The 27,898-nt window shown below is 42.8% G+C and overlaps 1 protein-coding gene across 6 annotated transcripts in view; it reads left to right on the top strand.

The window, feature by feature from the left end:
* SCHIP1 (schwannomin interacting protein 1) overlaps positions 1 to 17,356 on the top strand; it is a 110,628-nt gene extending 93,272 nt beyond the window's left edge. For all 6 annotated transcript variants that reach the window (XM_067545105.1, XM_067545282.1, XM_067545193.1 and 3 more), the window contains 2 exons: positions 2,012 to 2,105; positions 12,217 to 17,356. In XM_067545105.1, the coding sequence (XP_067401206.1) occupies positions 2,012 to 2,105; positions 12,217 to 12,268 (146 nt within the window). In that variant the 3' untranslated portion in view covers positions 12,269 to 17,356. The remainder of the gene's footprint in view (positions 1 to 2,011; positions 2,106 to 12,216) is intronic.
* Positions 17,357 to 27,898: the final 10,542 nt, after the last annotated feature.

The following is a 27,898-nucleotide window of genomic DNA, read 5'->3' as shown; positions in this document are numbered from 1 at the left end:
TGCCAGGCTCTGGTGGAGAGTGGCAAGGGGAAGAAGGCAGGCAGCTGGACCCTGCTCCCTGGGGGAGAGAAGCTGAGTGGCTTCTCCTCTGCTCCCAGCTGGAAATGGAGGCAAGAAGCCCCAGGCGGCTTCCCCCGCCCACCTCCCAACAGGGAGTGGGGGAGGGAGCGGGCAGCCCACTGGGAGCATGTGGGGCAGCCAGGTTCCTGGCAGGGAGCTGCCAGTGGAGCTGAGACCGAGCTCTCAGCTCCCCACACTGTCCCTCTTAGGTCGGTGGAAGCACTCCTGGTGAGGACACACTCCACCAAGCCAAGAAGGGTGGTGTGGACATGCACAATGGCTGTAAGTCAACCTAATATAAGTCGACTTACATTTCTAATGTAGACATACCCTAGGACAGTGTTTCTCAATTTCTTTCCACCCACGGAACCCTTGCGCACCCATGCCATGCTCTCGGAACCCTTGCCCGCCCATGCCATACCGTCTGCCGAAAAGTCAAGGAAATCTTCCTCTTTTCGGCGGCCCCATCAGCTGACCAGCGGCGCTTGAGCAGCTGTTTGGCGGCCCCATCAGCTGACCGGCGGCACCGGATTTTTCTCACATTCAGCAGCGCGGTACACTTTATTCGCGGAACCCTTCCGCTCAGACCACGGAACTCTAGGGTTCCGCGGAACACCATTTGAGAACCACTGCCCTAGGACACCAGTCAAGCTGTTTAGAACATATATGTGAATGGTACATAAAGGAGAGAATCAATGAAAAATCAGTTTTACTCCGATTCAGTTATTTTTAGTTTCTGAGCAGGACAGACAGTGAATCAGTAGCAGAACCATGACCTGTATCACTAGATTTTTATTCTGGACATTTCAGTCAGCCATCATTTTTGTTCTTGTCTGTTCCCCACCCAGGCCTCCTTCTGTTTACCTTCATCTGTTAAATTGTGGTGTGTTACTATCTGCCTTTCAAGCTAGTAGTGTTTGTGTGCACATGTGTGTGCACAAAGGAGTGAGCACACTCTCCTTTGTGGTGTTCTGTGGATTAGCTAGAAGCCAGACAGCAACTGGGTAATCCTCTCTCTCTCTCCAGAATGACTCATCATATCATTTTGCAATATTAAGGAAGAACCATCTGCACTCAATTCTGAATTGCAATGTACTGTATTCCAGGCAAAGCAGAACCAGGATCCTGTAACATTTATATAGTTACCCACTGTCACTTGTATCACCTTTCGGCTGTATTTTTGCTCAAAATCACTACCTTCCTTAACCTATAATTAGATATGAAACCACACAAACCACAGGTTTTTGATTACAGGCTGCAGGAGCTCAGGAAGTCTGTTGTAGCAGTATTCAAGATGTCTGGCATTACCACAAATCTGCCATTGATTTCTTTTACTGAAGTGCAGCTCTTTCATCTGGCTGAGCTGTTTTGAAATACTGTCCTGTTTCTTCAGTTTCATTTCCATTCTTCTTTTTGAACAGAAAAGGCCTGTGTTCAGATCAGGATGCAGATTCTCTGGGCTAAAGAACTGTCAGGCTTGCAATTATGGCAGCATTGAGAAAGGGAGAGTTCCAGGAAGCTCGTTGTGCTCTAAAGACATTTTCTTTTTGAATTACTTTATTTTTTCTCACATTTTTTTTCTTAGTAAGTAGAGGCTAGTCGGACCAAAAATTCAGTCTTCCCCAACTGTCTTTAAGTAGATGGACTGGCTAAAACCAAAAGTTTGAGTTGAAAGGATGCTTCATTCAGTTATTTCATGAGACCCATAGTAGTTAAAAGTCCATATTTGTTCTAGCTCTATTGGTAATATAAACCCTGCTTTTACTTCAGTTTGTGATATGCTTCCTTTTATGGAGACCAAAACCTTACCTAGGGAATCTTTCTGCTTCTCCATGTAAGCACTTGTTTACTATATTCAACATGATGATTAAAGAGAAACTAACAGATTCCTAATCATTAGTCCCTGGATCTATGTTAAATTAAATTATAAACTCCTTTTCTCTGGTATCAGGCTTGAATGAAGAATTGGTGCAGCTGCTTCTTATTCGAGATGAATTGCACACAGAGCAGGATGCAATGCTGGTAGACATTGAAGACTTGACCAGGTAAGTACCATCTTCTGTTAAATACTGCTGCTAATAATATTCCAAGTTTCATCTACCTTCTTCGTTTTGGAGCAATATTTGGATAGAATGCCAGGCCTGAAAGTCGGTGTTGATGGGTAAACCCTGTATCTGTAAGCTGTCACAGAGCAGCTGAAATGAACAAATTTTCCTTCTGCCAAATACCATATTGGACCACCAGAGTAAGCATTTAGATATCATAAAAACAGAAGAAGATACCACTTTGATCACTAATTGCATATTTTTGTTTTGGGGTGGAAGGATTTGCACAATAATAGATCTTTTTTCTGCCTTTGCATGCTTCCTCACAGGCAGTTCATTCAGAGCAAGATTCTGGGCTGTGCAGTTTGTGTGCATGTGAGGATGCATAGGTGGACCTATTCATCCTCGCATGCATCCAGACCCCCTCCCAGTCAGCAAAAGCACACCTGCCTGGAGGAACTGCCCAGTGACATGGCCAAGAGCATGCAATGCTGCTTTTGAATATAATGAGAAACAGGAGGAAGGCCAGATTTCTACAAGATTCCAGCATTTTACACAGTCAGACCATTTTATGCTCAGGATTTGGCATTGATGGCACATATGGAATGCCTCTAGCCACTCCAAGTCTTCCCGTCCACGTTTCTGACTCAATAGCAATACAGGCAGTACACACATTTGATAGATCTGAACTTCGTCTTAGCACAGAGAGGTTTTGTGTCCATAGGAAAGACATGGACTTCATCCAAGAGCTGGCGAGGCTATTTGTCAAAGGACGTCCAGTTTGCTGTGACTGTTTGAACTCTGTACCCTAAGCAAATTAATTTGCCAGTGTTCTCCACCGTATTTGACCCCACCTGTATCACGGGTTCTGGTGGCTCATGCTTTGATGTTTATATATGCTACATGAAGCAGACAGTTAAATTATCTGTGCAGCTCAGCCAGAAATCAGAGAGTAAGGACAGTGTTCATTGTTGACTACCCAGTAGTGAAATCTGATTGCTGTGGACAATGATGTTTGTTAAGGAGCAGCTGTTCCCTACCAAGAAGAGTGTGAGCAAAGACCTTTCCAGGGATTGATAGCAATGAGATCAGCCTGTAGTTGCCCCATTGAGCATGAGATCCTTTACCTTAACACTATAATGGTGTCTTACCATTCTGCTGCTACTCTGCCTGATGCCCATGTTTTTAATAACACATGCAGGCCAGTGCTTTCTGGTTCCAAAGCACCATTGAGCAGCTTGGATGGAATACCATCAGATCCAGCAGCACATCCATTCCATAACTTTTGAATGGCCTTTTATATTTCCTTGAGAGATGGAGGATCATTGTTCATCCCTGCATCTGCTGCCATATGGTTTGTTAGGTCACATAGCCCTGGAAGTCATGAGTTGGTGCATAATTCAGCACACTTTTAGAATGTTTTCCATCTGCCCAAGCCCACGTCCATTTGATGGGCAGGGAGAGTCATCTGGTTTCATGATGTGTATATTAGAAGGCTGTTATAGCTGTCAGCCAAGCACATAATAGCTCTGTAGGTAGGATGCAGATTATTGTGCTTTAGGCCATCCTCTGCTCTGTCAACCAGGAAGTTGGTGTGTAGGTCTCATGGTCACATTTTTCCATGGCCAGGAAAATGCCTTTCAACCATTTATGTTCTTGGACAATTCCTTGCTTGCGTGCTTCTGCCTTTTTCACAAATATATCAAAGGCCTCTTCAGGAAGCCAACGTTTCTTGTGCAATGATTGGTAGCAGCAACATGTGATATAACATTACAGATACCACTTCACGCAATCTTCACATCATCCAAGAGAGTGCCAGGATTATGTATGTGATCTTCAATGGCGTGTATGTATTTTATGGCTTCAAAAGGATCCTTGGAAAGGTGCTGGATGTTGTACTGTTGGTGGACATCTGGCTTGCAAGAAGTTGTAAGATGTTCTGAGAGCTGAGCAACAAATAGTTGTGATCTGAATTTGCTGGTGCTTCTGTACCAGCTAAGACCCAATGAGATTACACTATGGAGTGATTTCCAATGAGGATATAGTCAATTTCTTTCATGGCAGATGTCCATTTTTTGAAATTCAGTTCCATTGATGGTTATTGAGACACCTAACATAGCAGCCCAAGACAGACAAACTCTTGGTGGCACACAGAGTCAGGAGCTGAGTGGTGGTGGTGTCATTCGGGGAGCCTGAAACAGAGGGACCTATCACAGTCTGATATCTGGTTCAATCACAGCATTGAAATCGCCGAGTGCTAAAAAAAATGTCAGATGGCAGAGTTGACTGGATTTTTTGCTGCTAGCTGTGGTAGAATCCATCCTTTTCCACAGGTGATGCATCTTCCATTGATTGGCACATAGGCCACACAATAGGTAATCTTTCACGGCTGTGTTGAAGCCAAGCATAAAATAAGCTTTGGGCGATGAGGGTCCATGCTAGGGGTTGTCTAAGAAGAAATGCCACATCTGCAGTTTGGTGTGGCCCACTGGAATGGTAGAACGTTGCTTCTTCCACAATGACTTGATCACTTTGTGGCAGGCAACCCTTTGTGATGACAGCTATTACTATTTTATAGTGTGTTAGTTCTTTGAGAAGGGTTGTCTTATATCCAGTATCGTTCAGTCTTAACATGTTCCATCTGGCAACATGGAACATGCCTCTGATGTCTGCTTTGGACTTTTGGGGATTTTGCCTTCCTTGAGCGGGGTTTCAGTCATACCTGTCATATTCTGAAAGACAGATCTCTCCAGGAATCAGTAATAACAGAGGGGGGTAATTCTGGTGCTGCTGTTGCCGTCATGGCTGGTTTCCCCTTCATTTTGTTCTGTCTCTTTGGGATTGAGGAGGTACAGAGGGTTGGGTTTTTTACACCATTCCCCTTCCCATGGACTCTTCCCCCAGATGCCATTGGTGGTTCTTTGAGTGCTTGCTCATGTCCATTCTGAATTAGGTGTATGAGTGTCACATGCACTGGTGCTGGAAATTTTTCCCCTAGTAGTATCTGTAGGGCTGGCTCTAGCGCCCTCTGCAGTGGCAAGCATATGTGCTCATATATAGGGCACTGCCGGCCCCCTCACTCTCAGTTCCTTCTTACCACCAGTGAAGGTGTTGGAATACTCTCTTGCTTGTGCAAGCGACTTTTCTCCTAATGATTTGTTTCTTAATTAATGTATATAATTACTGTTGTTTGTCTCATTACTCAGTGAGTTTGGTTAACTTTACCCAGGGTCGGGGCATGCCCTAGTCCCCGGGGTTTAAACCCTGCAGTTCCTGCCAAAAAAAACGATGCTCCTGAGTGACCTGCACCTAAGTTATTTAAAGTGCTTGGGGGAGGCACACGTTTGGGAAAAGTGCAAGTTCTTCAAAAGTTTTCATCCTCGAACGTATAAGGACAAAGACATTAGGCTAAAAGCCATTGTGATGGAGTCAGCCCTTACACTGGCGTCGGAGCTGAGGTCGGATTCGGCACTGAGCACAACGACGTCGACAAGGAATGCACCTATGGGCTCAGAGTCCATTCGGCACTGTTCAAAGTCCCCGGTACAGAAGAAGCACTCAAGGAAGAGCCAGGAGGAAAGGGGACGATCACTGGCACTGAAGCCAGCTAAGAAGGCAGGGGCGCTAGTGAGACCTATGTCAGGCCACTCGCCACTATTGGCACCAAGGGACGCTCCACCCATAAGGGCATTGAACCTGGTGCCCGTGCCACTGCCACCCCCAAGTAGTGGTAGAGATCCGCGGCATCTGGTGATTTCCACCATGCCTGAAGCTTTCCAGGGAATGAAGGACTTGCTTGCAGCTCCTGTACTGCCTACACCTAGGGATGGGAGGCAAACATATCGCGAGCCATCAACCCCTTTGGGGGGGCTCATTGAGGAGAAAGTGTTCATTAGAATGACCTCAACGCTCCCCTGCAGGGAGGCAGTCGCCGAGCCGATGGTACCGGTCTCTGGAACAGTGCTGTGAGAGGTTGGGATCCTGCGCTCGGTCTCCGGCCCATTCATTAGAACATTGCCGTCATTCCCCAGGGAGCTGGTACCGGTCCCTGGAGAGCAGGCATCGCTCGCAGAAATGCTCCCACTCATCCAGACAGCAGTGCCGATCAGACTCAAGGAACAAGTCCTCAGGACTCCAGCACCAATCACTGACCCCGTACAGAAAGCCAAGGGATAAGATGCGGTGGTGGGACCCCCCAGTGGGAAGAATCCTGGCACCGCTCCACAATGCCAGAGTACCGGCGGTCAAGGGAAGACAGGAGCAGACCGGCACCGTTAGCCCCGCAATGGTCACTCCAGGGACATCTCCTCGGACTTGGAGGGAGAGGTGGTAGTCCCACCAAGAGCCCACCCCTCATCCAACGGGCTTCACTGTGCTGCCTCAGATGGGTTCCTGGCCTCAGGGACAGTAGTAAGAGCTAGCAGTTCTGGAACCCATGGGAGTTCCCTCGGCCTACAGCACCGCAGCCTTGCTTGACTACCAGTGCCTTGGTGCCGTGGCCTTCGGTGACCCAAGGAGCGGCACCGGAATCAAGTGGACTCGGAACAGGAAGGGGCTTCGTCAACTGGCCACCCTGGCTAAGGAACAGGAGAGAGTGCCACTTCAGGGACAAGCCTCATCTTCCCCCTCCCTGGATGAGGCAGTGGCGGGCCTCTCTGTGTTGGCCCCATTGGATGACTTCAGGGCCCGCCAGGACTTACTGAAATGAGTGGCAAGTAACCTGGGGCTCAAAATTGAGGAACTCAAGGAGCCAGCCAATAACCTCTTTGGTGTGCTAGCATCAGCAGCCCCCTCCAGAATAGCCCTCTCAGTACATGAAGGGGTTTGAAGTTGGCCTAGGCACTGTGGCAGACTCCAGCTTTGCTGCCCCCCCACATCCAAACGTGCAAAAAAGAAGTACCACATGCTGGCTGGAGGCTTCGAATATTTGTACATTCACCCCTCACCAGGGTCGCTGATGGTCACAGTGGCAAATGAACGTGACAGACAGGGCCAAACGGGGTGTATGCCTAAAAATAAAGAGGCAAAGGAGCTAGATCTCTTTGGCCAAAATGTTTATTCAATGGCTAGCCTGCAACTGAGAGCGGCCAACCAGCAGGCATTATTTGGGTGATACCACTATAACATATGGCAGTCCCTCAATAAGTTCTTGGATCTCCTGCCACAGTCTGCTAGAGGAGAACTTGAAGCGATCCTGGAGGAGGGAACGGCAGTAGCCAGGGCATCCTTGCAGGCAGCATCTGACACGGCGGACTCAGCGGCAAGGGCAATGGCCTATGCAGTGTCTGTGACAAGGGCGTCCTGCTTCCAGGCCTCGGGTCTTTCCACTGAAGTCCAACAGTCCATACGGGACTTACCCTTTGATATGGGCAGCGTTGTTTGTCGACCAAAAGGACTCCAAGCTACATGGGCTAAAGGACTTGCGGGCCGCACTCCCGGGCCTCTACACACCTTCCTCTTCCAGAAAATGCTTTAAGCCATACTAGTCACAGAGGTCTAGGGGTCATCATCGTGACAAACTCTACAGAAAAAATAATAAAGGATTTAAGTGCCACAAGAGCCGCTCCCCAGCCACTGCTCACCAGTCAGGTTCTAGCCACCATTCCTCTGGAGGCAAGCATACTTTTTGAGGGTATGCTCGAGGGCCATGGATCTAGTCTCCAAACTGTTTTCCCCCTGACTCTCCCCGTTCCTCCCAGCCTGGTCAGCTATAACATCGGACGGCTGGGTGTTGAGCACAGTAGCTACAGGCTACATCCTCCAGTTTACCTCCCATCCGCTCCAACATCCATCCCTCCCGTCCCTCTTCAGGGACCCCTCTCATGAGCAGCTTCTCGCTCAAGAGGTTGCCCCCTCTGGCAGGTCAGTGTGGTGGAAAAAGTCCCTCAGGAGCTAGAAGAGACAGGATTCTATTCTCGCTATTTTCTGATCCCAAAGGCGAAAGTGGGACTCAGATCCATATTGGACCTGTGAAACCTCAACAAATATCTCAGGAAGTTAAAGTTCCACATGGTGTCCCTGGTACCATTATACCCTCTCTGGATCCAGGTGACTAGTACGCCTCTCTTGACCTGCAAGATGCGTATTTCCATTTTCCCGGGGCACAGGAGATTCTTCCGCTTGATGCTGGACAATCAGCATTTTCAGTTCATGGTGCTCCCCTTCCGCCTATCCACGATGCCTTGTGTGTTCACCAAGTGCATGACGGTGGTAGCAGCATATCTCAGGCGGCGAGGCGTACAGGCCTTCCCGTACTTGGATGACTGGCTCATTCAGGGCCAGTCAAAGCAGCAAGTATAACATGGAATAGAGGTTGTGTGGAACACCTGTCAAGCTCTTGGCCTACCAATAAACGAGCAAAAGTCAATGCTCAGACCAGTGCAGAGAATAGAGTTCATAGAGGCACTCTTAGACCCTGTCTACACTTACCTCCGGGATTCGGCGGCAATCGACGGGAGTTACGCAAGTGACGCAAAAAACTTGCGTAACTCCCGTCAACTTCTGGGCTCCTCTTCTGTGCGCCATCTTCATTGCACTGCGCCACTTGCGAAGGTGGTCTTAGTAAGTCGATCCAGAGAAATCGATCTGATGGCGGCGACTTTGCCGCCATCAGCATAGCCGTAGCCTTAGACTCTATTCAAGCAAAGGCATTCCTGCTGGAGGCCAGGTTTTGAACTATTTCAGATCTCATAGCCATCCTGTCAGCCCACCCTCTTACTACAGCAAAGACATGCCTCAGCCTTCTGGGGCATATGGCGGCCTGTACTTATGTGGTCTGGAATGCCCAATTACATCTCAGAGCTCTGCAGATGTGGCTAGCATCGGTGTGCTCCCCAGCCCGTCACCGGTTGGACAGGATGCTCACCATCGCCCCGCAGATACTTACCTCTCGGGCTGGTGGACAAAATCCCAACGTGAGTTGGTGGTAGTATCATTTGTGGCCCAGAAGCCATCACTGTCATTGGTGTCAGACACATCGGACTTGGGATGGGGAGCGCACCTGGGAGCGCATCAGACTGAAGGTCTCTGGTCCAAAGACAAAACAACTGCACATCAATGTAAAAGAATTCAAAGTGGTGCATCTGGCATGTGAAGTATTCCTTCCCCGACTTTCCAACAAGGTCGTGCGAGTCCTTACAGACAATACAGCGGCGATGTATTACATAAACAGGCAGGGGGGCCCAGATCATGAACCCTCTGCCAGGAGGCCCTGTGACTTTGTGATCTCTGTGTGGGCCATGGCATCCAGTTAGAAGCGGTACACCTTCCCGGAGCCAGGAACGCTTTGGCAGATCGTCTAAGCAGATCCTTCTGCTCTCACCACGAGTGGTCGCTACATCCAGAGATGATGAACTCTGTCTTCCAGAGGTGGGGCACTCCCCAGGTGAACCTCTTCACCACCTCGGAGAACAGAAAATGCAACCTGCTTTGTTCTTTCCAAGGGATTGACAGTACTTCCTTGACCGACATATTTCTCCTCTCCTGGTCAGGTCACCTCATTCATGTATGCTTTTCCTCCAACTCCACTGTAGCAAAAGGTCCTCATAAAGATCAAGAGCAATAGGGCACAAGTCATCCTGGTAGCCCTGGAATAGCTGCGTCAACATTGGTACAGCAAGCTGATGGAGATATCAGTGGCCTGCCTGTGGAAGCTCCCACTACAGCCAGACCTCATCTCCCAGGACAAGGGTCAGCTACTTCATCCAGACCATGCCTCCCTGCACCTGATGGCGTGGATGCTGCATGGCTGAGTGCAGAGGAGCGGCTCTGTTCAGCTCAGGTCTAAGAAGTCCTAATGGAAAGTTGGAAGCTTTCCACAACGACATCCTGCTGAGCAAAGTGGAGGCACTTTACATATTGGTTGGCACATCAGAACATTTCCCCCCCGATGCAGGTGATCTTGGACTATTTGTTGCACCTGAAGCGGGAAAGCCTGGCTTTTCATCAATTAAGGTACATTTGGCAACAATTTTGGCGTTTCACCCTTCCGTCCAAGGTAGGATAGTTTTCTCTCACGAGATGGTGGCGCACTTCCTGAAAGGGTTAGAGAGGCTCTTCCCACCAGTCAGAGATCCAGTTCCCCCAATGGGATCTGAACCTAATCCTCTCTAAGTTGACAGGGCCTCCCTTCAAGCCCCTGGTGTCATGCTCACTCATTCATCTGTCTTGGAAAGTGGTGTTTCTGGTAGCCATCATTTTGCAAGGAGGGAGTCAGAAATTAGGGCTCTGATGTTAGAGCTCCCTTGTACGGTTTTTTACAAGGACAAGGTCCAATTATGTCCGCACCTGGCATTCTTGCTGAAAGTGGTCTCCCGTTTCCACGTGAACCATGATATCTTTCTACCAGTCTTCTATCCGAAGCTGCACAGGTCAAGTGAAGAGAGGCGTCTCCACTCCCTGGACGTGAGAAGGGCTCTGGCGTTCTACTTGGACAGGACTAAGCTCTTCCAACGCTCAACCCAACTCTTCGTAGCGATTGCCAACCATATGAAGGGCAGCATGGTCTCCATGCAACTATCTCGGGGTGGATGATGGCCTGCATTTGGGCTGGCTACAAGCAGGCGGGAGTAACATCTCCAGCGCTAACATCAGCCCCCTCCACGAGAGCACAAGCTTCCTCGGCAGCATTTCTGGCTAATGTGCCCATTGAGGATATTTGCAAAGCTGCCACATGATCTTCGGTCCATACTTTCGTGTCCCACTATGCCATCACGCAGCAAGCTCGAGACAATGTGGGATTCGGAAGGATGGTATTGCAGTCATCACGGCCTTGAACTCCTGCCTGCCTCCAGAGGCACTGCTGGCAAATCACCTAATTCAGAATGGACATGAGCAAGCACTCGAAAAAGAAAGAACCGTTACTTCCTTTGTAACTGCTGTTCTTCAAGATGTGTTGCTCACATCCATTCACAACCCACCCTCCATTCCCTCTGTCGGAGTTCTGGCAAGAAGGAACTGAGTGGGAGGGGGGCCGGCAGTGCCCTATATACGAGCGCATATGCGCGCCACTGCAGAGGGTGCTAGAGCTGGCCCTACGGATACTACTAGGGGAAAAATTTCTGGCACCGGTGCTTGCGGTGCACACACATCTAATTCAGAATGGACATGAGCAACACATCTCGAAGAACAACAGTTACGAGGTAATTAACTGTTCTTTCCTGACAGCATGGATGACCATTCTGAAGAGCTCTTCTTTCACCCTGTGTGGTCCACCTCATCCACTTTTATCACTGTTGGGGAACTTGGCCTTCATAAACTGGATCTGTTGTTAATCTTTGCTCATTATCTTGAGCTGGGGTCCTTATCCGGTACTACCAATTGGAGCCAGTGAGACTTGAGGCTTACATGGGCAGGATTGACCACTCCCTGAAGTAGAACAGCTAACACCTCTACTACCCTGTGCCAAACAGCAGTTGTGGTGATTGGACAGTAATCAATTCTGAGAGATCCTAGTAATGAGTGATGCTTGTGTTGTCAAATAATATTTAGAATGTTGTATGTTCCTTTTGTTGTAAAGGGTACTGCAGGAATATAAATTTGCACAAGGATTTACACCACTTATGATCATTGTTTACCTTGCAGTGTGCGTTTGATGTTCCATCTATTTCTTTGTGCTTCAAAAAACATTTCAGCATTCTGAAAACATTTTGCATCAATTAAGAAAATAAAATTGTTTAAACATTTAGAAGTGTCTATAGCGGTGTATTTCATTGTTACACTTAATGATATTACACTGTATAATCATGTCATTGAAAGGCAAAGGATGCAGTCAACCCTAATTCCTGGCTAATGTCAGCTTGTCACACCATCTAATTGTTTTTAATTAACAAATTTAATTTCCTTGGCTAGGAGCAAGGAAAATTTTGCAGAGAGTTTAGTTTATTCTAAGGAATGTTCCTTTCGTCTGAACATGTATTTTATACTAGGTAACCTGACCAAAGTTATGAAGGAAACGTTATACTTAACTAATCTGAACAGAGTAACTGATAATTGCTTAATATTTTCTTCATTGGGAAAGCCTTATTTACATTGAAGTATGTTTTAAGATGTTGAGTAATGAATTTCATTTTTCTTGGTAGTTAGTAACATAGCTTTTTTTCCCCCTTCCCAGACATGCTGAAAGTCAGCAGAAGCACATGGCAGAGAAAATGCCAGCAAAATAAAACAAGAAGCCATCAGACTAGAGAACAAGCTAGCATTTATTTTGCTTCTGTGGTTGTACAAATGCTGATGCTCAAGGTGGCGCACAAGAAAATGAGTGTTAGTCATTGATAATGTCTGAAGCTTTATGTCCAGTGATTGGCCTCTGCTCCTTAATTTATTTTAATTTTTTACTTGTGCCACTAAATATCAGGCATTTTAATAATATTATTACAAAAAAATGTACAGTACTTATTACATTACAAATGATGGATAAGAAGAGAAGGTAGTTTACCTTTATTTTTGTTTGTTTAGAGATTTTAAGTTGAACAGTATTTTACCATTGACTACTTTTTATTCTTCACTGTAGTTTTAAACAAAGAAACTGTAATTGATGGTGCTATACAAGTAAAGAAAAAAAAAAAAAATGCCTGCCTTGTAGTGAAATTGTAGCGTTCAGTAATATGTATATTTTAATCAGTTTTCAACATTTTGTGAATGTTGACTATCTGACATTCATTTTTAGATGTGCTATTAACGTTTAGTTGGATTCAGAGTTACCTTGAAAGTTTTATGTATAAATATGTAAAATAAAATTTAAAATTTTATTTCATATGATGTCTTTTTGTTGACTAGTGGTTGACTTAGGTGTTGCACCAGTAATATATTCATCCTACTAAATGTGCAATTCCTAATTTCTCATCACCAGAAAGAGCCTTTTTTGCATATCGCATTTTACAAAAAAAAAAAAAAAAAAAAGAGAGAGAGAGAGAGCGAGAATGGAGACAGGACCGGATTTTTATAGATCTATTTATTTGTAAGTTCATAAAGTATATGTGACATGGATTTAGGATATTCTTATATATAGTATTATTTCACTAGGAATCCTAATATCATGACTCTTGTTAGAATCAGCAGGTACATACAGTAGATGTTTTTATATTTTAATGTCGGGGGCTAAATATTCAAATAACTCACCAACTGTCAAAAAATATAAATATGGCAAAATCTTAACACATTAAATGTATTATGTATGGTAATTAACCACTTCACTACCTTTTGGCTGAGATCACATTTAGTGTCCTCATCAATTTAGTATCTGCTGCATATTTCTATCTAGTCAGTCCTTAGTGCCCAAACTATAGTTCTCTTCCATCTTTAATTTATTTGATTTAATACTGACGTACCAGGTCAATCTACCTATTCCTAGAACTAGATAGCTGTAGCCAGCAGCTGAAATATACGTTATGCAAAACAGGTTATCTTTTACATTTTGCTTTATTTTTTTTCTCTGAGGTGTGATAAATGTATCTTGAGCAAGGTTATAGCTATTGAATTATTCAGGATGCTTTAACAGAGCCATATGGTACTTTAAAATTTCATCTTATATGAAGAATGTATTTTATAAAATTATTTATCATTTTATTTTGTTGTGTATCACAAATTATGCAGTCCATAAATGAGGCGCCAAAACTCTGTGGAGTTTGGTAGGTTTTTTTTAAACAGAGCCCTACTGTGTTGTAAGAAACTTCTCTTAAGTGTGGTCTCCACACGGCAGATTGCATCTGCTGCAGTGGGGATGGGATGGATCACACTTTCTAGCACTGATGTATTTTATTATTAGAAAATTTTTGCTGTTCTGCAGCTTTTCATGAGGGAAGTGTTCACAGTTTTTCCTTTAAGTCTAGCAGGAAGAATGTCATTGCTCTGAATTTGCCACTATAGGTTTGTACTAATTTGAAGCTAGCACAGGGGTTCTCAGACTGGTCTGTGGATCCTTTCAGGAGGCATGTCCTGCTAATGAAGCATCTGGCAGTCTCCAGTCGGTGTTTCCTGCCATTTGCAGTCCAGTCCAGGACTTTATTTTTAAAATATATAAATGAAGCACACACTGCTCTCTCTCTACGTGGCTGCATCAGCATGCTTTCTGGTGTTGCTCTGGATTCAAGCATAGAGATGACACCAAAATGGAGAGGTAGCATACACACAGGCACACCTGACCAAAGTGCAAACTCACCTGAAGAGATTAAATCAGGTCAAGGATGCTAAAAGGCACCAAGGAGAGATTTAGTACTAATAAACCCAATACATTCCCACATTTTTTTCATGTGCTATTTATTCCCTATCTCTGGATGCTTGGAAGGAGCTTACAGGTGGTATTTTCAGAAGTGCTCAGTGTTGGTAAACTGTTCCCATTGACTTCAGTAGGAGCAGAGTTAGGCCAGCACTAGGTGCTTTTCCAAGCATCCAGAGATAGAGAGTAAATAGCACATGAAAAAAATGTGGGAATGTATGAAGAAGTTGATTTTCTTTCTGTCTCCTTAATAGTGGCCTGAAACTAGTTTTGTAAGTAACCAAAACTTGAATTGGGGTTAGAAAATTGGAAAGGGGAGGTGTCAAGGAGAGAGCTCATCTCTATTTTAAGAAGTGATCAGTTTGAGAACTGCTGAGTTAGCCTACAGAAAAAACAGGAATGTAAAATTGAGATTATTTATTTTGCTTTCTTTGAATCTATGCAGAAAAATATTTTGGATGTTAATTTCCCTGTATGGCTTGGTTGTCTTGATGTTGTGCACTGTGCTTCAACTATTTTTATATTTCTGCTTTGTAAAGTTCCACGTGTTCAGTGCTTTAAGGCCAAAATTTTCAAATTTGGAGACCAAAATTAGACACATATATATGTGGCCTGTTTTCAGATGTGTTGAGCATCTGCAGTTTCTCTTAGACATTGGAGTTGTTGATGCTCAGCATTTCTGAAAATCAGGCTGTTTATTCATGTGCCTAACTCTGGATTGAAAGTGCTTGTCTTCAAGGCCCCAAATTTGAAAACTTTGGGCTAATAAAATCAAATCCTGGTATGAGTGTGTGAGATAACATACAGTAATAAAGATACAATAGTAACACCTCTTGCACATACCTTCACCTGTGATAAAGACTTTCAGATTATTTAACACTACTGATATGCTATAACTGAATATGTGCAATGGAGACCAAAATTATGTCTCATGAACAGTGTAGTTGGATGAACCTCATGGCACAGCTGAAGATGTCTGGCAGTTCGACTGCAAGTGCTGCTGTGTTCTAGGAAAAGCTATACCTTCAGTTATGATGTATTAATTTATTATAAAGCATTAACTTCCTGCTAAGTGTAGAGTTGAAGATTTAATGGGGGTTTCCCTCCTGCAAGATGTATACACAAATCCTATTAAATATAATTGGAGTCCCAAGCCTGTATCATCCCTAATAGTGAGTTGCTGTTCAATCCATTTGCTAAAAAGAACAGTGAACACCCACTCACACAACATTGGTTAGACCCGAATGCTCCATAAAGGGATAGCTTTCCATGAAGCACTAGAAAATACATTATAAGAAGTAATCCCTGCCCTTGCAGGTAAATGAACTAGATAAGTCAATAGGCCTTTTCCATCTCCGATTTCTGATTCACCCCATCCATCAGTCATCTTGGATTTCGAAGGTTTAAAGTCTTGTGTTCAGGCTCAGATCTTTGTCTGAATGAGTCCCTCTCGCCATTCTCACCAAGAATTGGGGCACGGGGAAGATAGCAGCATCCTTGGACTGCACCAATACCTCTTTGTGGGAACAGGGATTCATGTGTGTGGTGGACATAGTGTGCACATAGTGTGCCCCATCTCCAAGCAAAGGACAGGACATGAGCTCAAAAGTTAATACAGTTGAAGGCTGTAAATCACTTTATAATGGTTGTTCCAGGGAGAAGAGAGTACAGGCAGTGTCTGTCAGCATATGAAGCCAAGCTGTCTAGGTACAGGATGAAGTGGGCCCCTAAACCTGAAATTATGGAAAGATCTTTGCATGGCTGGCCATGACCTCCAGTCAGTCACTAGAAATCCACAGATTCTGGCAGCTAGCCACCCCGCAACCTCCATTTATTCTGCTGGTCAACAAATCCTGCCACCATCTCCTGAACAAGATAACCTTGGGAAATTGCAAGGTAACCTGAGTCAAGCTTCCCACATTTTCCACATGCACCTCAGTTTCCTCTGCAAGTTTTTAGAAGTGAAGGGGTAACTAGATCTTAGTTGCTACTTTTTGCTCAGTGCTCACTCAGGCAATCCCCCTTGACTATGAGATTAGGGCCAAAATCAGCCCTCAAAACTTGCCTGCAGGGAGCTTCCCACACACAATCTATACCACTCATGAATTTAAGGGGAGGATTTGGCCCTAACTCAGCAGCGTCTAGAGAGCTTGCCTCCAAAAATGTGGTCCAATCAGGACTGCAGTAGATAATTTACGATGCACAAGAGCTAGTCATTTCACAGCACAGCTAAGCATGCAGGCATCTGCTGCATTTGATTTGTTTTGGATCATTGCTGTGAAATAACTGGGACAGAGCAACGGACCCATCATGAATGAGAAATGTTTCAGGCAAGCAAAAGGTCACCAGCCCTATGCACAATGGTATATCAGCAACTAAGTGCAGCAGTTGGCTGATAGTTGTGATCTGGTGTGCTAGGGCCTGATTCTTGTCACACGTTCTCTGGTATAATGCCATTGGGAATCAATGCCATTACATCAGTGCCAAACAGACACTGGGCCCGTTGTTTGCAGTGACAATAGTCCAAAAGCCAGGAAACCTTTGCCAATGCTGCTGGAGCAGACAACAGTTGTGGCAAGAGACATTTGCTTGTGGGACGGTGAGGCTTTATAACGCTGCCTGCATATTAAGGGCCATTTCCTGATCTCAGAAATATCCTACTCCCCACTAACTTCTATGGAGTTTATAGGAAGGTAGGAGAGATCAGAAACTGGTCTTCAGGCCGCTCTAGATTTCAGATTTTCGGGCACTTGAGAGACAGGAAGCCTAGACAAATTGGAGTTTTATTAACTTGATAAGTGCCTTTAAACTTGATAATGAAAAGTAGTGACATATGTTTAGTCAATTAACCTGCTGTTAATTATTACCAATATTTTTTCCTGTTACATCTGTAGACGTTTGTTTCTTTTTTTAACAAAATAATATTGCTGGGTAATTACATCTTTCTTTGATATCTGTCCAATGTACTTGAGTATTGTGCTGATGTGTATGATGACAATGCTGTAGAATTAATGGATTAAATTACATTTTTAACACACGAGTTTGTTGTGAATCTTTGAAATGTTAATATTTGGTCCCTATCAGTCATATTTTACAAAGCCTTACGCAGTGTTTGCCTGCTTATGCCTATCAAGCAGGGGATACCCAATACCTTTACTGTGCTGGTTATTGTTTGCTTGGTGCTGGCTAACATGCAGCACAGAACTCATGGGCCGAGGAGAGGGGTGGGCAGCTAAGATAGCTTTAAACCACTTTTGCACTCTCTCCGTATTCCAGGAGCTGGAGAAGTCCATAGAGTAAATCAGACAGTCCTGGGAACCTAGTTACGTTACGGAATCCTCCCCAGTCTGATGGCATCACTGCAGTACTGCAGCCCTGCTTCCTGCACCAGGATTTTTAAGGGGGTTCACAGAAAGCAGCTTTTCTCTTCTCTTCCCTCTAGGGAACTCCTCCCTCAGCCAGAAGCAGGGATTTCAATAATAACTAATACCTCGCTCTTATATAGTACATTACAAAGGAGGGCAGTATCATTAGCCCCATCTTACTTTCAGAGCCCATTTACACCACTGCTGCCTTTCTACGTGGCATAAAAGGAAGTTCATAGCCTAACATATTAAATGGAATAGTCGTACAGGTATGTCTGGCAATTTCCTAATATAGCTCTAAAGTGGTAGCTATGGAGAATTTGAGAAATGTAGACTTAGGAGCTGTCTATATGGCAAGACAATGCACCCAAAGGGGATGTGAGTTCTGAGGCATGCTAACATGTTGTGCATTGATCATGTGTAGACCACGCTGGTGTGCACTAAAGCTTTACTAGCATGCTTTATGACATTCTATATTAATGCATGCTGAGCAACCTTTAGCATGCACCAACAGGGTCTACCTGGACCAATTAATGTGCAATACATTGGTGTGCTTTAAAAATCAACCACCATCACACACACCCCAGTGTGCATTTCCACACCATGTAGACAAGCCCTTACTCTAGACCAAAAATGTGTTGTGTAGTACCTTCATCTATGACCTTGTCTTTTCCTGTTTTCTCAATGCCAGCCGCAAAATTCCTTTTGTTTCCTTCTACCTCTGCTTTTCTGCATCTCCTTCCATGCAGTCCTCTAGGTCTGGAAATCCCTAGTTTCTAAAGCCTAGCTAGGTTTTTCATACCATGGTATCTGAGACCTCACCACCATCCTCATTCAGCTGTGCCCAATCCCTCCAGCTATACCAACTAGAAGAACTGTTAGTACAAATACATGTAAAAAACAAAAACAAAGTGAGCACTGCCTAAACTAATTAACTGTTGGCTCTTAGTGTCAGAACTTGTATTCAGCTTCACCAAATTCCTTACTCTCCCTTTTTAAAAAAAATTACCACCATCACTTACAATGTCCCGTCTAAAATATAGAGTGTAGCCTCATCCAAGGATAACAACCTTGCCCTGGATTGAGGCAATTTTGGATGTCCAACTGAAGCCACCTTAAAATGGCTGATTCTCAAAGTGCTGAGCATCCCACCCCTTTTAATGATGGCTCAAGCTGGACACTCAAAAACACTAGCTACTTTTTAAAATGTTGTATGTATGCATGCACACACACACAAACATGCAGTTGGGAGCTGCAGCCCTAAGGAATATTTACACTATTTATGGATTTGAAACTAGATTCTGGGCAGTCAAACACCTAATTCACTTGTACCCCAAATTGTACAAAATTTCTAATTCCAAATGGAGAGTTTCAGTAATGACAAAAATCCACCTGTGGAAAGCTTGAGTGATTTGTCCATGCCCTTGGGCATCTAAAATGAAATTACAGTGTAGTCTAAATCTCTCTGTTTTGTGAGTATATATAATTAAAAACTAGTATGTTCCCCATAGTTATGCTAGCTCATTTTTTCCCATGCTATATGCTCAGGTCCCATGGCCTGTGACACTTGTCCTCCATTTATTATCACGTCCTCCTTTCTTTGTCTTTTACAGCAAATGTAAAATTAACTCACACAAGGCACTGAATTTGATTATATATATTTTATTATAACAGGCCACCTTCCTCTAGCTGTGTGCAATAGGACAGACTGTTCCTACTTGGAAAAGTACCAAGATTAAGAACTTAACTTTATGAAAACTACCTAATATAGCCAGCAAAAAAAAATTTTTTGAATCACCTAATGTCCATAAGCACAGGGCTGTTCTATTAAAGCTGTAGTAGCTGTAGGTCCTGAAAGCCCTTTCCAGCATGCGTCCTGCTTAGTTCAACACACAGTCAACAGGGCCACTACCTTAACGATGCATTACCCTTAGACCGGTGTTAATCCATCACCAATGTTTCAGCCGTATTATTAAACATTTACAGAAACTAAGGCTGTAAATGTCAAATCCTTAGATATAATTAAAGCTGTCAGTACTATTGGCAATGTGCAATTTTTCACTCCCTTGCTCGTACTTAGGTATTTATCTGGCCCCCCACAGCATTGTACATCATTGATGTAGTTAGCCTGAGTCTATGAGGTAGTGCAGAGCTATTAACCCATTTTACAGATGGGAAACTGAGGCACAGCGGGACTAAATGATGTGCTCAGGGTCACAAAGGATGTTTGTGGCACAGGAGGCATTGAATGGTGGTCTCCCACAACACAGGCTAGTGCACTAACCACTAGACTATACTGCATCTCTGGTCATAATACCAGTCATAGCTATTTACAGTGATCTTCAGAACTGCTGAGGGCCCATAGCGCTCATTGGGAGTTTAGAATCCTCAGCATGTCTGACGATCAGACCCACTAGGCCAGATGCAATACAAAGCTGCCTTTTTTAAAAAACAAAAAACAAAAAACAAACCATCTTAACCACTCAGATGCCTTTCCGCAGTTGCACGGGGCACAGCACTGACGTGGCTGTGGCCCCCTAGCATGTGACGGTCATTTTTGGCTATATACATTTAATACAACTTTTATATCCTGAAACTTGTGTGTGTATGAATTTTACCTGGGGGGGGGGGGGGGGTGTGTGTGTGTGTGTGGTGTGTAAAAACACAAGTACTAGAAATAAAGCCAGGCTTTATAGCCTCTTCTTCCTAAACATCACAGGAAATAAAGTTTCCAGAATCGCAGCAACCAGGTGTGGGGGGCAGGAGTGAGATGTTTGGTAGAACTATAGGTCAGCACACGTAGTGTGCACTTCATTTTTTTTATGCTGTATTTTTTGGGTTTTTTTTAAATGAATGGGGAGATTTGTGTCGTTTCACTGAGAATTCCCATTATCTGTCTGCTAACACAGGAGACAAATTCCCCAAAAGAGAGTCAAGGAGCTCTTCGTCAAATGGTTCCTTTTGGTACAGTAAGATCAGCACATACAGTAATAAGCAGTTTCCATTATGATGTTAATGAACACACCCAAGTTACAAGAAACACTGTACTGAACTTGTTTCAGGCAGCTGCCTGAACACACCCACACGATATATGTAAATATTTAGCGAGGGAAAGAGAACGCTACAGTCCACCCACCTGCACAGAGAGCGAATGATCATTACAGTGAATGAAAGCTAGTTTGGTTTTTCTGCTGGTGGTTTCAGTTTCATTGACATACATATTATCCTCATCGGGTGTCCTCTTTGGGTTTTGTCAGTACTTCGCTGCTACCACTGAAATGCCTTTGAGCTAGTTCCCTTATGCATCCATCTTCCCCAAAACACCGCAGTTTGCAGAAGTAAAATTAAATCATTGTGTCAAGCACTTGTGTTGAAGGTGGTATTTATTCTTGACAGAGTAAACAATGGGCAGCATTGGAAAGTGCTTGCCTCCTGCTTTAAAGAGGGGGAAAGGTAGAGAACAGGAACCACCCAAAACTGGGCTGGTTCTACTCTGCTACCACGCCATTTAGAATGCCATAGCAATCGGCACACAAGGACTCATTAAGCTAAACTGTAGTTTGTTGCTTCAGTTCTTTTCTGATTTACAAGTGTGAGTTCTTCGGTGAATATGTGCGGAAGACTCGTAAGAGCAATTGGTTGCCACTACCATCCTCTTGTGGACTGCAAAGCAAAATGAGCAGATACAGCTAAATTAAATAATTCTAAACCAACACCCACTCTACAGGTTTGACCCCCAAGAGTGAACCACCTCAGCTTGCAAACTAAGTTTTGCCCAACATATGTTACTACCCATCTTCTTTGTGAAATCATACAGGAAAATAACTATGGAGTATCTTGGTATTACTTCACCTGGGATGAAATCTTAGCATTGAAGTCAATAGGCGTTTTGCCCTTGGCTTTAGGGGGTGAAATGCTGGTCCTATTAGTGTATATTTTCTACTGAAAGAAGTCCATAGGGCTAATCTGAAATAATGGTAAATTGAAAGCTATAATTCAAAGCATTCTTCCCCTTGGCAGAAAATCAGTTGGGGATTATTAATAAAAAAAGCCATTATACCATTTATAATGTTGTACATAAGCAGAACAATCTGCCACACTGTTAAGCAATAATCACTAGAAGTTAATAGTTGTGTCCTCACCGGTAGCTACTTCTGTTCTCTTCAGGTGAAGTTTACCCAAGTGCACAGGATTTACATGTCTATCCACCATTTTAATCCACCTTTCACATGAATTATGTTAATAGTTTTTCATTTTATTGGCAAACAATTCAAACAGACTCAACAACTGAAATACGAAGAATTAGTGGGACACCACTGAACCCATAAAACAAGTGTTTCATTTTAAAATATATTTAAAATTATATTTTTAATAATACAACTCTTTGTGAAAACTTTCCGTGCCCCAGTTATGACATATAAATACATATTGCTTAAAGCAGACTAGTGCAATCTTTAAAAAGCTCCTATTCTTATTAGTTGGATCATTTCTTTTCTTTGATTTTGTGGTGTCTAAATTAGCAAGATAAAGACAGGTAGTAATGAGTTAACTCAAACAGTTCTTCATGGCACAGCTGACATTATAAACGTCAGTGCTGCACGTGTTTTCTCAGTTAATATACTGCAGCTCAGTAACACAACATCCATTCACCATCTAGGAATTTGCAATCGATTAATTTAATACAGCCGCCCTTAAAAACAGCAGACTATTTTGTTCTAATCAATCTTTTTCCAACCCTAATTTAATACTACAGACAGAAAACAATACATTAATTTGGCATCTTCTCTAGGTTATTTCAACATATACCAAGAAACAGAAACTCTCTAGAGCCTTCACAGACACAATGGGAGTCTTTGGAGTGGCAGGTTGGGATTTCCCAGCTCAAAAGTGCCTTACAGCATTCAGAGAGAAAGATAACAGCTGTCCCTTGTTACTGTCTGTAACCTTGAGAGAAGTCTCAGAGCACAAACAATGGGTCTGCTAATCCATCTGCAAATCAAATAGTAAAATATAACTAAATGAATGATCTGATCCAGAAGTAGGAAAATGTACCTTGAGGGGATTGCATAGGCAATATTTTAAATTCTATTTAAATTCAGGCGTTTGCAAGGAGAAAAGTAACAATTTTCCCCTCACACCTCCCAACCCTGTTTAATTTGTAGTTTAAGGATAAGGCTCTGACTTCAAAAGATGCTAAACATCCAGGGCTCCCAACAACTTCAAACTGGGTCTCTCTTTTCGTTTAAGTTAAACAAAGCACTGATTATTTTTCCTCAGAGACTGCAGATCCTATGACAAGTCTAGGTTTTTTTACCCTTTTCTGGTCTTCCAGACTCTCAAATATCTTGCCATTATGAGGGGAGAGGGGTTGTCAGATTTTAAGAGCAAACTGCAACTTTACAACAAGCTTGAGGTCATGTTCTGCACATGCCCTAGGTGTCACTCTGCAGCTTCCTCTCTAGCCAGCTAGGTTATTGCTCTTCAAAGAAAGGGAGTCAATATGTCTCTCTGGCAAAGGTACAGTATGACACACAGCTGTCAGACTTGGTGTGCAATGCAATTTGCAAATAGATCCCTTCTGTCTGGAGAGCATTGAAAAAAGGGTCACTTCAGTTGAGTAAAGCCAGCCATTTGGATGCTAGTTATGACACTTGGGTAAATGTTTTTAAAAATTCCTGCCTGCCTGCTTTACTTTTTCCTTTTGTCATTATGAGAGGCCTCCAAGACTTCCCACTGTGTTGGAACTGCAGCAAGTATCCAAATGGTGCTGCAAAGAATACTAAAACGCTACAAGAATCCAAAGCAAGGGGGTCCTTCCAAGCTCCATTTCCATTTCTGCCCTGGTCCCAAGCCCTAGACCAGCTAGAATGACTGAGCCCTATGCCACAATTTTTTCCAATATGTGTGTGTCAATTTAGTGCTTGTGAAAAGTCATAGCCTAACAACCCGGGAAAGGGGAGCTTTTTATCTGCAGAACAGCTGCTACAGCACAGAAAACATCCCTGCACTGCCTCATCGATGAAGCTGAACCCGTCCTTAAATTGTGAGCTCCTCAAGGTAGAGGCTGTTCCTTCTTGTCTGCCTGGAAAGTACTTAGAACATAGTGGGTGCTACCATAAACAAATATTACATCATCATCAGTAATAATAATTTCACTTAGTGCATGAACAGCCATTAGAGGGTAATAACTTTTGACGCTTTCAGGAAGACTCTAAATCCCTTTAGTAATACCCAACTATCTGATTCACACACACACAAATCCCTTTTAAATTACTTTAAGAAAACTATAATGATAAACTTTGATTTCATATTTGTATTAAAATAGTTTTGTTTGAAATTACCTTTTAATTGGCATGCTACAGCAGACACCTCAGGGATCAAAACCAAAACAAACGCTGCATCTACATCAATTTTAAGTGTCACCAGCATGAAGTGTTGATGTGAAATTTCAACATCACCTTTGAATTAACCTGCACTGACAGCTGTGTCTTCAGACATTAGCCTATCAGCGCAATCTAGCTCCAAGGCATCCCCCCAAGATGCTATGTTAAGGTTGGGATTTCTGCCATAGGGCTAGCCCAAGGAGTGTAGTGGTGATTGCAATTCTTCACAGCTCCTGACATGACAGAAATTAAAAGAGAAATATTTGGATATTTAAAAAAAAATAGAGATTAAATAAACTCAATTCAATGTGGGTAGAGATCAGTGCAAAATGTGATTAGTCTATGGACTGGAGAAGTAGGTTAAACTCCCGTTGGCTCAGACAGTTATTCATATACCACTAAAATCTTTTCATAGTAACCTGAATGTAGTAGCACTGCCTGAGGAGGCCATTGCTAATTAGCTGCAAGAACCCCACTGCTGAGCACAGCTAACCTCTTGACTAGTCTTCTGTTGATGGGCCACAGGGAATGTTACAAGTTATTATCTCCTACTTTCTATGATAATGGCCCAGCTGGATCCAGCTGGATCATGACCCAAATACTCACTATGAAGAAACAATGACCATCAAAGTTGTGATCTTACAACAGTGCCAGATATGAGCTGTTCTCAGTGGCAGCAAATTGAATAAGCAATTTCATTAAGCTATGAAGTCATAATGCTGCTAGAACTGCTCCATAAAAGACAGAAAAGCAAAGAGGATAATAAGACTTCCCATAAGCAATGTTTAGCCTTAAAATATTTTGGATTTTTATAGAGATGAGTAGCAATTTCTTTCTAAACTAAGTTAACAGAAAAGAATTATGCTCTCACCCACCAGAAAGCTTTCCAGATCCAATTTGCCATCTAGCAATGAAAGAGATTTAATATTTCCTTTGCAAACTAAAGAAAAAAGCCACTGTTTATAACTACTCAGAATCATAAACTATATTTTGTTCAGAAAGTTCTGAGTTCTAAAATAATTAAGAAGAAAAATGAGAATTAAGCAAATGCTTATTCATAGGCCCAAGTGTGTGCACTAACTCTGACTTGTACACAGGCTTGCTCTAAAGCCCACTTAAGTCAATGGACTGAAATCCTGACTCCACTAATAGCAATGGCTAAACTCCCAGGAACTGCAACGGAGCCAGGATTTCACACTTGTTGAATTCAGTGGGCTTCAGGTTAAGTTGATGGTAAACAAATGTGAACGCTTGGCCTAGTTATAATAAGTGTACAACCTGGCATCTAGTGTCCCTGCAAAGTGGGAGATGAGAATTTGAGCTCCCAAGGCCAGCAAGAGGAGGTGATGCCTCGTCATCAGTCTAAAACAGCCCCATGTGGGCAGCTGAAGGAGCAGCGTGATGCGCTACATTAACTACTCAGGAAAACGATCTGGCCATCACTGTGGACAGGTCAGTGACAGCCTGTACCCCATGTGCAATGGGGGAATCAAGAAAGTAAGTAGATACTAAGAATGTATTTACAAAAGGTTAGAAAATAATGCTGAAAATATTATAGTGCCATTGTATATCTCAATGGTATGCTGTGGCCTGGAACAGTGTCTCCAGCTCTTATCATTCTCGCTAAAAAATGTACAGAAGAAACAGAAGCGCTTCAGAAATGGGTTGCTTGATTAAAGGCATGAAGCTATTTCCACGTAAGGAATATTAAATGATTGACACTGTTGAGTCTGCAAAGGACATGAATAACAGAAGTATACAAAATAGTGACTGGCATAGAGCTGTCAACAGATCATTCCTACTTACTCTCTCATAATATAATGTAACTGAAAGGCCATAAATTAAAAACTGATAAAAAGAAAAAATTTGCAATGAATATTTAATTTGTGGCTATCAGGTCAACAGAGCAGACTTCAAAATATGACAAAATATGTATTATATGGATAATGAAAATATCCAAAGTAAAACTACATAGGATTTTTTTTATAAGGGATACAAACCCTCATGCATCAAGGCATCTTCCAGCCACTAACTGAAAGGGATTTTTTTTAAATACTTTCTCTTACTATTTACTCTGAGGGTTTATGAACCTTCTGAGCTATCTGTAACTGGCCACTGTCAGAGACAGACTTCTAGACTAGATGGTTTGACTTAACAGAGCAATTGCAATGATATAATAAAACAAAATAACATCAAATTATGCACATCGTAATCTAAAATAACCTATTTGATGACTATGTTAAAGGGCTGCAAAAGTGAAATAGCAAAAAGATGTTTTATTTATTGTATCTCTTTATGTTCCATTTTCTACCAATCTGGTTCTTGCTACTGATCACTGCATCAAAAAATGTGTTTTTTAAAATAATGGTTGTACACACAAACAAAATAGTGCCCACGCACTAGTTGTTATAGTGGTATATGCTCAGCTTTACTTATATTAAGAACTACAAAAAGAGTGGCTTTTAAAATATTTTGACTAGATTCTCAGATGGTGTACATCAGTATAGCTCCAACTGACTTCAGTTGGGCTAGGTACATATGCACCAACTGGGGACTGGGCCCTATATTTCCACTACATGAAGCAATTTGTGAAAGAACCCAGCATTCTGATGTTACTGATGATATTTAAACAGAAGACCTAGTATTTGCATAAATTAAAGTATATGGTACTAATATGGTACTGAATCGTGTAATTACTTTGAGCGTATAAATAGATAAAAATATTTGCCATTTCAATATCTCTCAGTACATTTAAGATACAAGAAATACCAGCATTAAGGGAGAAAAGCTGCTTTTTTCTCTATCCATCTTTGCACCTTCCTTGCATCAGAGGATTTTTCCTGGTGTTAAATTGACATGTCTTGGACCACCTCAGTTTGAAAAACATGCAATTTTGCATTTAAACATAAATTTGTTTTTGTTGTAGGCAGTTGCTTAGGACTAGCTTGCTTCTGAAATTGAACCAAAACTGCTTAGCATATATATATTTTATATGAGAAGTTTCAGTCCTAGCCACTTCCTGTCAAAGTAGAGAAGAGATATTGGCGCTTGGGTTCCTTTTTTTGGCCATGAAGAAAGCATCCTCACACAAGAGCCTCACATGGAAGTTGAGGAGGAACAACACCGTCTCTATCTAGAGATTGTATGCGCATATCATACTTCTGTGTCTGGGCACTCAGGTACCACAACGAAGCATTTAGATACCATTGTTGATGGGCAACATTATAAAAACCCAAATAGATAGATAAGGATCTCATTCCCCTTCCACATCCATTCCTAAAGAGAAAGGGGCTAATACACATATGATAGGGGAAAACAAATGCAAAGTAACAGACCACTATTCAACTCATTTATCCTTATGTTGTTGGGCACATATAGAATATCATCTGTTCTTTCTGCTTGAATGATGTTTGACAGCCTCCACTGTTGCTCCCTATCTGTGCTCTCTACCCACCCAGAAGGTTATTAACCAGATCTAAGAAATGGGCTGGTCCTGTTCTGGGTTTGATGGGAGTTTTGTTATTGACTTCACTGGGAGCAGAGTGAGGCTATAACTGACTATATTGTTCTCACACCATGACCGACAAAGCACTCAGACTTGAAGCTGTCAGCATTCTGCTGAAATAGCACTGAGACTCTTTTTCATTCAAAAATGGCTTTTTGACAAAATTTTTCAAAAGAAAAATTCCCCTTTTTGTTTACATTTTTCAGGTTATTAAAAATCAAAAAACTGGTTTCTGGTTATCAAAAAATGAAAAATGTGAGTGGGCTGGGGTTGGTTGGTTTGTTTCAAAACAAAAAAAATTGTCGATGAAATAAAAACATTTCTTT

This window comes from Emydura macquarii, unplaced genomic scaffold (genome assembly GCF_026122565.2).
Source record: "Emydura macquarii macquarii isolate MOO-44397 ecotype Brisbane River unplaced genomic scaffold, CSIRO-AGI_Emac_v2 contig_18, whole genome shotgun sequence".
Taxonomy (NCBI): domain Eukaryota; kingdom Metazoa; phylum Chordata; order Testudines; family Chelidae; genus Emydura; species Emydura macquarii.
The sequence above is the reverse complement of the archived record's forward strand: the minus strand, read 5'-3'. Positions and strand labels throughout refer to the sequence as shown.